Here is an 11,284-nt window from a genome sequence, read left to right as displayed (position 1 = left end):
ATAGGAGTAATCTGAGTTCATTTAATGCCCTGCTTGAGCTTAATTTGTCTCCTTTGGAATTGCTGCCATTTTTCTGATCAATTCACATGTGCCCTGTCCTTCATGCAAGTCAATACTCATGAAAATCAAGCTGATCAGGAAAGAAAGACAGGCATTCAGAGCAACTGCCTGCCTGCATAGCCAGCCTCAAAATACACTGTGTAAATTAATGAGCCATAAGGAGGAAGGTGTATTAACAACAAACCACATCAAGGAATTCTTTTCTTTCTCCCCTTAGCTGGATATATTGGATTAAAAGCCACTAGGACTGATTCACAGATGCAAAAGTTTTGCATGCTTACGTCCCGCCTGTAGGTCAGTAAGACTACAATAATTGAGACCGAAAGATGTTTCAGTGAAAAGGATCTAATTTGTTTTGCTGGCAACACAGGGCAGTTCACACTGTATGCTTTATACGTCCCCTTGTTATTGACAGCCAGACTGTTTCTAGTTTGAACTTGTGAACCCATTTGTAAGGACTGTTGAGACAGGAAAACAACAACAACAACTACCGCACAGGCACTGTCAAACTTTTATTTCAAACTTTTGCAATACTGCATTAGTTACTGATTGATATGGAGAAAACCACCCAGCAGTTTCTTCTCTTTATATAAACATAATAATACTGCAGCTTTACAGTAATCAGAACCCTGTCTCTAAAATACTTCTGCGTAACTGCAAGCGGTTTAAAGAAAAAAAAAAAAGCTAAGTTTTGATATTGTTGACTTACTTCTGAACTATAATCTGCCCTCATGCTTTCAAATTCTATTGCAGTGAAAATTTCCAGCTATGTGGACCCATAGTGTGCTGTCATCAACATATAAAATACACCATTAAATGTCATGTGGTTTTGAGTCCCATGACCACAAATTAAAAGTTATAGGAATGAGAAACAACATGTGGAAGAGAAGGAAATGGGTACAGTTGGCCCAGAGTCACACACAGAGTACAAAGTCAAAGTAGGCACTGCAGAAGGGAGGATCAAGTGCCTTCATTTTCAAAACAGGTCACCCCTGACAAAGACACCAGTGAAGCACAGTTCACCATAATAAAGACGAGGCTTTTCTGATTCATATTTGAAGGACTGAAGTTTTTGTCGGTCTGCACGAATAAGACTTAACTTTGTTTAAAATATTTCTTAGAAACTGCTTCACTCAAGTTGGCTTTTCCCTTTCAGTTGTTTTAAAAACGAGAATTATTTCAGCTAGCACATGCTGGGCACAATCGATTTCACAGGCAACTATTCTCTCCACACTGCCTGTCCCAGCAAAGAGCAGGTTTAGATGGGGCTTTTGAATCTGTTTGTTTTACAGGACTAAATCAAGGGGTTTTTTTTGTTTTGTCTTGTTTTTTTAAGCACCTTATGTGCCACAGAGCAAGCTCTGAAAAAACACATCTGCACAGTAAAATCGTTTTCCTGTCTGGCTGGGTTTTTATACCAATCTCAAGCAATGACTGTTTCTGTAGTGCAGGCTTGTTTTTTTACACTTGTCTACTGTGTCTATTAAGATGTTAATAAGCAGTAAGCAGCGTGAAAAAAAAAAAAACCCCAAGGCACACACCGGTACCGGAAACCACCGGGCAGAACAGAAGTTATGTATAATAGAAGAAAACCTTCAAAGATTGGCCTTTGGCTTTTTGTTTGTTTCTGAGAGGCACTTATGAAAAAAAGAGGTCCAGATTAAGAGGTCCAGGCACCAAAGAGGCACTGATACCTCTCAAACTGACATGCAAAAGGTATCAAGATGCTTTCCTGCAAGATGCACGGCCTGGCAGCTAGGCCATTGAAACAGGAATCGGAAATTTTCCTTTCAGGGCCAGGCTCTTACTAGACTTAAGTAGTTAGTTGGTCCTGGGCAGAGATTTCCACTGCGTGCCTCAGCTTCTCCATCTGTTAAGGACAGCTCTAACACTTGACCTCTTTGCTGAAACGCTTTGAAATACATATACAGAAATCAATAAATAACACAGGAATCTTAATGGTTTCATGACAGATCCTTTAAAAAAATCAGACCTTTCTCCCCATGTTCCATAAAGAACTAGAAATATTTATAGGATTAAAAAAAATATGCTTTTTCTTTTTAAACACAATGTTTAGGAAGTAAAATTCAAGACGACAGTTCAATTTTGTTGCTAACCAGTTCTACATGTTTCACACGTTTCTACAGTGAATCCAGCGGTGCAGAAAAGGGTATATTTAAGCGCCTGTAAAACCAAATTTGCCAATATTTGCACAACAGAATCCTAGCCCAGACATTTTAGCTTTTAATTAGAACAGTGGAACACAACACTAGTTCTAAATTTCTTAGCCCTTACTTTTACTTATCAATCATTTTCAACTTCAGAGAATGAAAACTGAGAATTTGTTGTGCTTAGTGAAGGCAATTGGTTCCTCTTCTTACCACCTTCTCCCTCCATAGACTGTATAAAGTCAGGAAAGACCGACAGAAGGAATACTTTGCAAAGAAAAGCCATCCTAATTCAGCAGGAATCGGGACAAACCAATTTATACTCCTGTTTCCAAATGAAACTACTCAAGAAGGGAAAAACGTTATTGACGACCACTTGTTCAAATCCTAACCTAAAACACGGGCAAGACAATTCCATAGCATAGCACGCTTATATAAAATGCATACAACGCTATATAACTCCAGCCCTACAGACCGCATTTCCTGTTAACTCTCCCGAGATAACTATCTAGTACGCTTTTACCAATTTTTTGTTGTTGTTGGCAAGAACCGTTCTCAACGAGTACCTGGGGATATGCTAGGGAAAGCAGGCACCAAAAGGCAAGTGGGGAGCAGTTCTCTTCATTTCCTTTTGTCCTGCAAAGTCTTCTCCTTCGCTTCCCCCTTGCACCACTAAAACCAGCAGGTGGGCTTTCAGAGAGCTGCCTTTCCTGCACCATCCCTGCTACCAAATTCACTCATCGCTACAGAATAATTGTGGGAAGGCAATTCATCGGCAGTTGCAAAGCTATTTGAGATGGTAGGATACAGCGTGTTCTAAAAGTGAAAAGGACTGTTGTTCTGTCATACAAAGGAGTTTACAACCTATTCCTCATTCAGCTCTCCGTGTCCTAATAAAGTGAACAGCAGAACAGAATACGCAGGATTGTGCTAGACAGAGGGTGAGTGAGAAGGAACGAACAGAAGGCAACTGGGAAATTCTTGACAAAAATTTGAGGTCTCTGCTGTTAAGCACCACAGTCAATATACACGAAAGTAAGGGCTGTGCTACACCATTTCTCAAATTCACACTGATAATTTTATAGGTCTGGTTATGTGGGACACCACAATAATCCACATCTGGCTTCAAATCTTAAGGACAGTTAGTGGCAATGATGAGGTGTGTTGGTCTCTCCAGGACACATGAGCAGACGTATGTAGTTCCAGGGCATGAAGTAAAGAGTTTGGTGTAATCCCACACTGGGAATCCACAGGCACAGAGAGACCGCTTGAACTCTGTGTGTGTCAAGAAAGGTCAGTGTGACGCTTCGGACTGGTGCCTTTGTGTACGGTGGGTGCAGGCAGTGGGGAATAAAAGGTGCAATGATATTAAAAATATACCTTCGACATCCTTCACCCTGCCTGAGACAGGCCATCACATGTCAGAAGATGAAGTGCTCAAAATTTAAAAAAATATTCATCCAAGCCATCTGCTTGAACACGGACCATGCTACATTACTAGCAGCAGAGCTCCCAGTTGCTACTACACTAGAAGAAAGAGGAATCTTCTCTTCTTTCCACTCCTCGGTCCAAGTCATTGTAGCAATGCTCTACTGAGAATGAATATGCGCTAAACAGAATTCTGACAGTTCATGATCATGTAAAAAAAGCCCAAACAACCCCAAAACAGCAACAGCCAGTTTAGGAGAAAATGATGATGGTAATAATAAAAGGACATTGCTGCTAGACCCAAGGCAGATGGTGTGGTCAGTGCATCTAACAGCAAGCCCAGCCTGGCGGGGTTGTCTCTTTTATGTTAATATAATCCCCACTCCCGGCAGCAGAGGAACTTCCATCACCACTGGACGAGGACATCATCTTTTCAATCAGGACTCTAGAAGACAAGCATATGTGAGTTTGTTTTGTTTTTTTTTAAACAAGTAACATTGGACCACACGGTTTTTCAGCAGTACAAAAAAGAAATAGCAATTCATTCTAGAAGGACACAAAACTCCAGAACTTCATGACTCAATGCTCAGGTTAAGGAACCTCATAACACTGACAACAGCATTACTGCTATTACCTGGCAGCATCAGAAGACTCTGCAGTGACCAGATCACTAACAACACCTACAGCAACCACCTCACCTCGGGTCCAGTTTAGGACTGGGACACAGCAACAAGCTTCCTAGGTACCAACTGCCCAACCTCAATATCAGGTGCGAATACCCAGTCTAATACCTTTCAGAAAAGGCCAAATTCTCCGTCAAAGGATTGGTGCATTACAGGAGAATTTCTAATATCTCTGCACAAGAAGTCCCATCCTCCTGGTAGAGGCCAGCATATGAAAAAACATCCCTGGTATTGTTCAAAGAATTTCTGTTTCCAAAAGCATGTCAGAGCTTAACAAAGGAGAGAAAAAACTTCTGACCTTTCAGAATGCAGTTTCCCTTCAGGAGATTTACTTGCATGTTATTGCTGCTATTTGTTACTTACTGACAGCATCTCCCTTCACCTCAAAGATGGCTGAGTCTGAAAGAGGGAATTAACTCTTAGCTGTATCACCAGTCATTGTGCCTACCTCATGGACTCATTAATGTTCTTGTTTTCCTTGACAGACGTCTCCACCCAACCAGAAAAGCCGTTTTCTTTGCTGAACCGATCCACTTCATCTCTTGTCACTGCCCATGGGGAAAGGTCACACTGTAAAACAGGAATCAGTCATTTTAAGTTTAGCCTTTTAATTTTTAAGCTGGGAGGGGAATTCTCCCTCTCAGCCATTTTCTGCCTGTGTGCAGGCAGGCAGGCAGGCAGGCGGTAGGCTCAGCCCTTCACATCTCCCAGATTGCAAGCTGATAGAGAGTTCTTCGGGCAAGGTTCTTAATGGGATGTTGCAAGCAGCAATATATCTATCTCATCTAAGATACTGACACACCTCAGTCAAGCACGCATGGAATGGAGGTTCATCCAGCACAGGACAAGAAAGCATTGTCACTCATCCAAAATCTGCCCGGCCTCTCAGCAGCAAGGAAACGTGCTACCGGTGCGGTGCCCCCGCGGCGGCCACGCTGATGCCAACAGGACGTACGAAGAGGCAGTGAGGAAACCTGTCCCGTAACAGCTTGCCGTGGTGCGACTGCAGTGCGTACAGTCGCACAGATTTCCCTAATGCAGGCGAAAATGTTACCTTAAAACAGCTATTGGGGGAAAGCGTTATTTGGGAAGAAGTGGAGAAGAAAAGCCACTCTCCTGCCCACCCATCACGTTTTTGAGTCGTCTCCAGTTTTAGGCTCTCTCAAACCAGGCAAGTCTCAAACTGAATCTGGAAAGGGATGCTGAGCCAACGTTGGCACGTGAAGAACGTAAAGGCAGTTTTTGAATGAAAGAAAAATAAATCATTAAAAGACAGCAACCAATCTACACAGTGAAACTTGACGCTGCATCCAAATGAAAACTAGACATCTCTCTGGCAGCTCTGAACCTTTACCTGCAGCATCATACACAACCTTCCCAGGCTACTGCAAGTTAAAGGCCCAAAAAGAAAAAGAAAAGCTTTACAATCCAGCAGATACAGAGCTCGAGCTCCGACAGCACAGCACAAGGCACTGCCTCCTAGGGCAGAGCAGTTGTTAACTTCTCCTAAGTGCCATCCACGCATTAAGTCCTACCAGTGTCCTAGTTTCAGAGGAGAATCCTTGCTAGAGAAAGAAAATCGAAGGAGAGTTAAGGGAAGGATTAAAAAGACCACAGGCTTAGGCGAGGCTTAGTGCCAACGGCATCTCCTTCCATCTTGCACTCCCCTGCACACACGTGCACACATACAAACACACGGAGCGCATCTAGGGCTGCTCACTTTGTTAGCCAGCAGTAGGCAAGGCACGGGGTTCCCATCTGGCAGCACGAGCTTGCTGTCCAAATCCTGCTTCCACTTCTGGCTGTTGCTGAACGTGCTGATGTTGGTGACATCAAACATGATGATGCAGGCTGACGCCTCCCTGTAGTACAGCCGGGTCATAGACGTGAAGCGTTCCTGCCCTTCAGGATCAAAAGGAGAAAAAATTTACCCCCCAGAGTTACCATTTTTAGATTTGTTCACGCAAATAACATGTTTATCACGGTACATCATTTTCTAAGTTGACACTAACAATATCCACTTAAATAATGAGGAAATACAGGCACTAAGATGCGTCCTGCCTGGGGTACCTCAGCAATGCAGCGACAGAACTGGAACAAACTGGGCAGCTCTTAATCCTGACCCAGACACTCGGATGACCCAGAAATACTTGCACTCCTCCCAGTGTAACAATTTAAATTTAGAGTCCCCGACAACACATCCACCTCTCCCTGAGTACAAAACCACCAGCAGCAGGGTACCCGGCCACCACCAGCCGTCCCCGCTCCGGCAGGACCGTGCCACCAGCACTGACACGTGCTGCTGCCTGCTGCGGGCACAGCGCTACAGACCAGGCTCTCCGGAGAGAAAAAAATCAATTACTAAACAGAGAGCATCACAACTCGCATACACTGTTATTACTGTTTACACCTTGCGGCCTGCCTGTACTACCAAAACTGCATCCAGAGAGTAACTCTGCCATGCTGCTGCGTGGTTTGATTGTACTTGGGTAGACGGGGACACATCGCAGAGCGGTCACATCGCATCACACAGGTCAGGGGCAGGGTGAAAACCAGCGTTTCTGACACCAGAGAGATTTCACTGTGGGGTCCCATGCAGCCCCGTAGCTGGTCAACAGGCTTTTTGCTCTGAAGCCGCTGAGAACTGAGCACTTGAGTTACTTCAAGCCATCCGACTGCCTTTGCACACCTCTGAGGTGGCAGGGACTGCCGGTGCGTGCGTCCCCTTCTGCTTGGGGCACGCCAAAAACACCGTGACCAGCGCGGCTCCTCTGCTTTCCAAATCTTAAACGCCTTTTCGGGGCTGAAACTGAAGTTAGTCTCTTGCTGCAATCCTCTTGCTGCAAACTTCTCCTTCCTGTTTTCTTTTTAAGGATTCCAGACACACATGTCTGAGCAGCGAAACCAGGGGAAACCACAACCCTGTTTTCGGCACCCTTCTAGATCCAGAGGTGCCATTTTAGAGACGCTACTGCACCAACCTGTCCTCGGTCTTCTGGTGCTAGGGAGATTCGGGAACCACGTTTCTCTACGCCTCTCCAGGGAGTGGGTGCTCCTCACTCCACTTCATCACGTATAACGCTGAACCCCGGAGCGTGCCCCACTCCTGACCCAGCCCCACCACCTCGGGGGCACCCAACGGTCTCCTCTTGCCACGACTGCTCCCGGGGGGTCTGGTCACTGAGCAGCCAGATCGCAACCCTGATCCCAGCAGCCAGAGCAGCGCGAGGTCAGCGGAGCTGCTCCATGCAAGGTTCAGGCGTTCCTGGCTATCATGCCAGAAATCAGGTTTTTAACAGAAGACTTGGAGCTGAGAAGTTACATATCCAATGTATCCAAAAATCAGCCTGTTTCTCCATTCACTCTGCTCTGGCTTTGCAATTGAAAAGAAAGGCTTGATAGGATTTATCATCTGCGCTGCTGCATTCTTTGCAGATGGACTTTTGATTAAATATTTAAATTACTACTGCAAACTAGAGACAGCACTACAAACCAGAGCAGTCCTGCCCCTTGATTCGACAGGCTTTTAGGATTTATTTTTGTAGCAGACTCCTACGGAAAGGAGGAAAGGAGGAAAGGAGGAAAGGAGGAAAGGAGGAAAGGAGGAAAGGAGGAAAGGAGGAAAGGAGGAAAGGAGGAAAGGAGGAAAGGAGGAAAGGAGGAAAGGGGCCAAGCCATTGAGAGCTTTAAATTCCGCTCCTGAGCAGCTTTGTGGTTCATGTGAACATACCTGCAATGTCCCAGAGCTGAAGTCGTACCGTCTCCGATTCCGACCACTGGACCACTTTCAGAGCAAAATCAACTAGAGAATACCCAAAAAAGAAAGGAAACATACTTAGGGGCATTCTGCACCATGGGACTTGCTCCTCTGCAGCCTCTCACCATTTCCCAGTGCAGGCTAACCCAGCAAACGCTTTCACATCCACAGCAGTTTGTACTGGACCATCACCCACGCCAGCACAGACCACACACAGAGCAGGAGGGCCTGCAAGGGCTGACTCCTCTCTTCCATTGCAGAAAGCTGCAAAATAAGTGTTAAAACCAGAGGGCTCCACACACTCACTGCTCCACACCCTGCAGAGAGGATGACCACAGGCACACAAAATGCCTTCAGATAAGCAAAAGTCAAGCGAGTTATCAGCATCTCACCCCTCCCAGGGATGCTACGCTGGGCTTGTCCCTTCCAGAACTTCAGATTAGAGAGCTAAATAACACAACGAATGGAGCAGCACTTCTCCCTGTTTTGCAAAGCCCAGCCTGGCAGGTCTGCTGTCAAAGCCCTTGCAAATGGTGGCAGAGATGCTGCTCTGAAACTCTGGGAAGGAAGAGAGCAAGGTGGAATATTTCCAGCAAACTCAGCGCTGGGTGGACTCCACTGCCCCAAATCACGGGGCTTTTAAAAATCCTGGACCACCAATGGTCTGTAACCATCCCATGCACAATGCCCCGCTTGCGGCAGGGAGCCCAGACACCCGTTCCCGATCTCTGGAGTTGTAACACCGGCACTAGAGACACTAACCAAGAGCTAAGGAAGCAGAAATTAAAATGCTCAGGACTAAGAATTCCTCCAGCACGTAACCCTGAACAACCACAGGCAGATGAAAGGATACTGGAAACCTTATTGCCTGGAGAGCTTTAAGGAAAGCTTCCCTTGCCTGACTCTAAATGCCAGTAAAACGCTGGATTTGCTGCTGTTGCCTGTCTTTGCTCTGCGCTGCCTAAACCATTCAGTCGCTGGTACGTGGAGCTCCGTGTCTCCTTCACAGCCACCGCTTACCACCACCTACACCACAGCTGTCACCAGCGCAGAGTCGAAAGGGGAAACACTGCGTTTTTCTCAGATTACAATGCATCAAGTTTTCACTGCAGGGGGAAAACTGTCCAGCTATGCTGCCAGCCATGCTTAACAGGGCTGGAACTTATTGAAGCCAGGAACTAATTAAAAAAAAATTAAAAAGAAAAATAAAAACATCTGCAACTCTTACTGCTGGGAGTGACAGTGCGGGCACAGGCCAAGCACTCTGCCCCAGTGGGATGTGGCTCTCCAGTGTTTTCAACTTCTAATTCATCCCCTCTCCATTCACGAATAAGAAAATTCAAACAGCCGTGCTCGGCCCCCACTATTTTGGGTCCTCGGGGAGATTTACTGGGTAAAGCCTCGGCACTTCCCGCTCCTTGGAGGTTATTCATTTACACTGATGTTAAACAAAAACCAACAGATCCCACTCAACCTTGTTCCCAGCCACCTTGTTACAAAGCTGTTGGTTCCCCCACCATCTTCCCCGAGCCCTGCCGATACTTCAGCGCTGGTTTCATGCTGTTAAAAAACCACCAAAACAACACTGCTGCTGTTTTTGCTAGGAAGAGCCGAGGCTGTAACCTCAAAGTCTCCAGGTTAAACCTCCCCGGGGGTGGTGGTTGTTCCCAGGGGGGGAGCGATGGGGCACCCCGAACCAGCCGTGAGGAGGGACTGGAGTCACTGCTTTGTCCCCGGGGACTCACTGAACACGGGCTGCGAGCGCACCCGGCGCCGCATCCCGGAGCTGCTACAGGAGCCGCAAAATAAGAGTAACCACCGACGGGCGGTTGTTCCTTCTCCAAATTCTCGCCTCCCCGTCCGCAGGGGAGGGAGAGGAGCGACTTTCCCACGACAGCCAGAGAGCCAGGGGTGCTTAAAGCTCACAAATGCCGTAGTTCCGCCGGCGCTTTGAGCCCCACGCTGCTCTTCAGCGGAGAAGACAAACCTGCGGCCCAGACCGCCCCGGCCAGCGCTTGGGCTTTGCAAAACGGACGACAGCCCTGCCGGCCCGCCGGTCCTGAGACCCTCCGGGACCGGGACCGGGACCGGGACCGGGACCCGCCGGGACCGGGACCCTCCGGGACCGGGACCCAGCTCCCCCCTCGGAGCCCCGCTCACCTCCCACCGTGGACTTGTAGTGCCGGTTGAAGCTGTCGTTGGCGTACCGCTGCACCAGCGACGTCTTCCCCACCGTGGCGTCCCCCACCACCAGCACCTTGAACATACGATCGCGCTGCCCCATCCCGGCCCCGGCCCCGGTCCCGGTCCCGGCCCCGCCGCCCGGCGCGGTCATGTGAGGGTCAGGTGGAGGCAGCGGCGGAACCGCTCTCTGCCGGGGGGGCTGCCGGGACCTGTAGTCCGCCGAACGGGACCTGCCCCGGCCCGCCCCGCCCCGCCCCAGGCACCCTGCGCACCCCCGGGCTCTGCCCCGTGAACCCCTGCACCCCCGCACCCCGTGCTCTGCACCCCCGGGCTCTGCCCCGTGAACCCCTGCACCCCCGAACCCTGGGCTCTGCACCCCTGGGTTCTGCCCCATGCACCCCTGCATCCCTCGGCCCTGCCCTGCGCACCCCCGGGCTTTGCCCCATGAACCTCTGCACCCCCGGGCTCTGCCCCCTGCACCCCCAGACCATGTCTGCTGCACCCCCGGGCTCTGCCCCGTGACCCCCTGCACCCCTGCACCCTGTGCTCTGCACCCCCGGGTTCTGCCCCATGCACCCCTGCATCCCTCAGCCCTGCCCTGTGCTCCCCCGGGCCCTGCCCCGTGCACCCCCAGGCTTTGCCTCATGAACCTCTGCACCCCCGCACCCCATGCTCTGCACCCCCGGGCCCTGCCCTGTGCACCCCCAGACCATGTCCCCTGCACCCTCGGGCTCTGCCCCGTAAACCTCTGCACCCCCGCACCCTGTGCTCTGCACCCCCGGGCTCTACCCCATGCACCCCTGCATCCCTCGGCCCTGGACCTCTGCACCCCTGGGGTCTGCCCCCTGCACCCCCAGGCTCTGCCCCATGAACCTCTGCACCCCCGCACCCTGTGCTCTGCACCCCCACGCCCTGCCCCATGCACGCCTGGACCCTGCCCTGTGCACCCCCAGACTCTGCCCCTTTGCAACCAGCAGACAAATAAAAAGAATCCACAAGGTGCC

At 49.1% G+C, this 11,284-nt stretch overlaps 1 protein-coding gene across 1 annotated transcript; it reads right to left on the bottom strand.

Annotated features, from left to right (window-relative positions):
- Positions 1-559: 559 nt before the first annotated feature.
- RAB29 (RAB29, member RAS oncogene family) lies at positions 560-10,431 on the bottom strand. The gene is made up of 5 exons (XM_075055173.1): positions 10,257-10,431; positions 8,070-8,141; positions 6,060-6,241; positions 4,788-4,909; positions 560-4,101 (listed from the first exon to the last, which is right to left on the bottom strand). The coding sequence occupies exons 1-5, from the start codon at positions 10,429-10,431 to the stop codon at positions 3,984-3,986; spliced, it is 669 nt and encodes a 222-aa protein (XP_074911274.1). The 3' UTR covers positions 560-3,983.
- Between the last annotated feature and the right edge of the window lie 853 nt (positions 10,432-11,284).

The sequence above is a fragment of the Buteo buteo genome, chromosome 23 (genome assembly GCF_964188355.1).
Source record: "Buteo buteo chromosome 23, bButBut1.hap1.1, whole genome shotgun sequence".
Lineage (NCBI taxonomy): Eukaryota > Metazoa > Chordata > Aves > Accipitriformes > Accipitridae > Buteo > Buteo buteo.
Note: the sequence above shows the minus strand (reverse complement) of the source record. Positions and strands in the feature narration are given on the sequence as shown.

Excerpts from the sequence above, each read along its gene's own strand:
- RAB29 (XM_075055173.1), bottom strand. The coding sequence starts at position 10,431 with ATGACCGCGCCGGGCGGCGGGGCCGGGACCGGGACCGGGGCCGGGGCC. Across the intron at positions 8,142-10,256 it reads CTACAAGTCCACGGTGGGAG|TTGATTTTGCTCTGAAAGTG; the intron begins GTGAGCGGGGCT and ends GGTATTCTCTAG. Across the intron at positions 6,242-8,069 it reads TCAGCTCTGGGACATTGCAG|GGCAGGAACGCTTCACGTCT; the intron begins GTATGTTCACAT and ends TTGATCCTGAAG.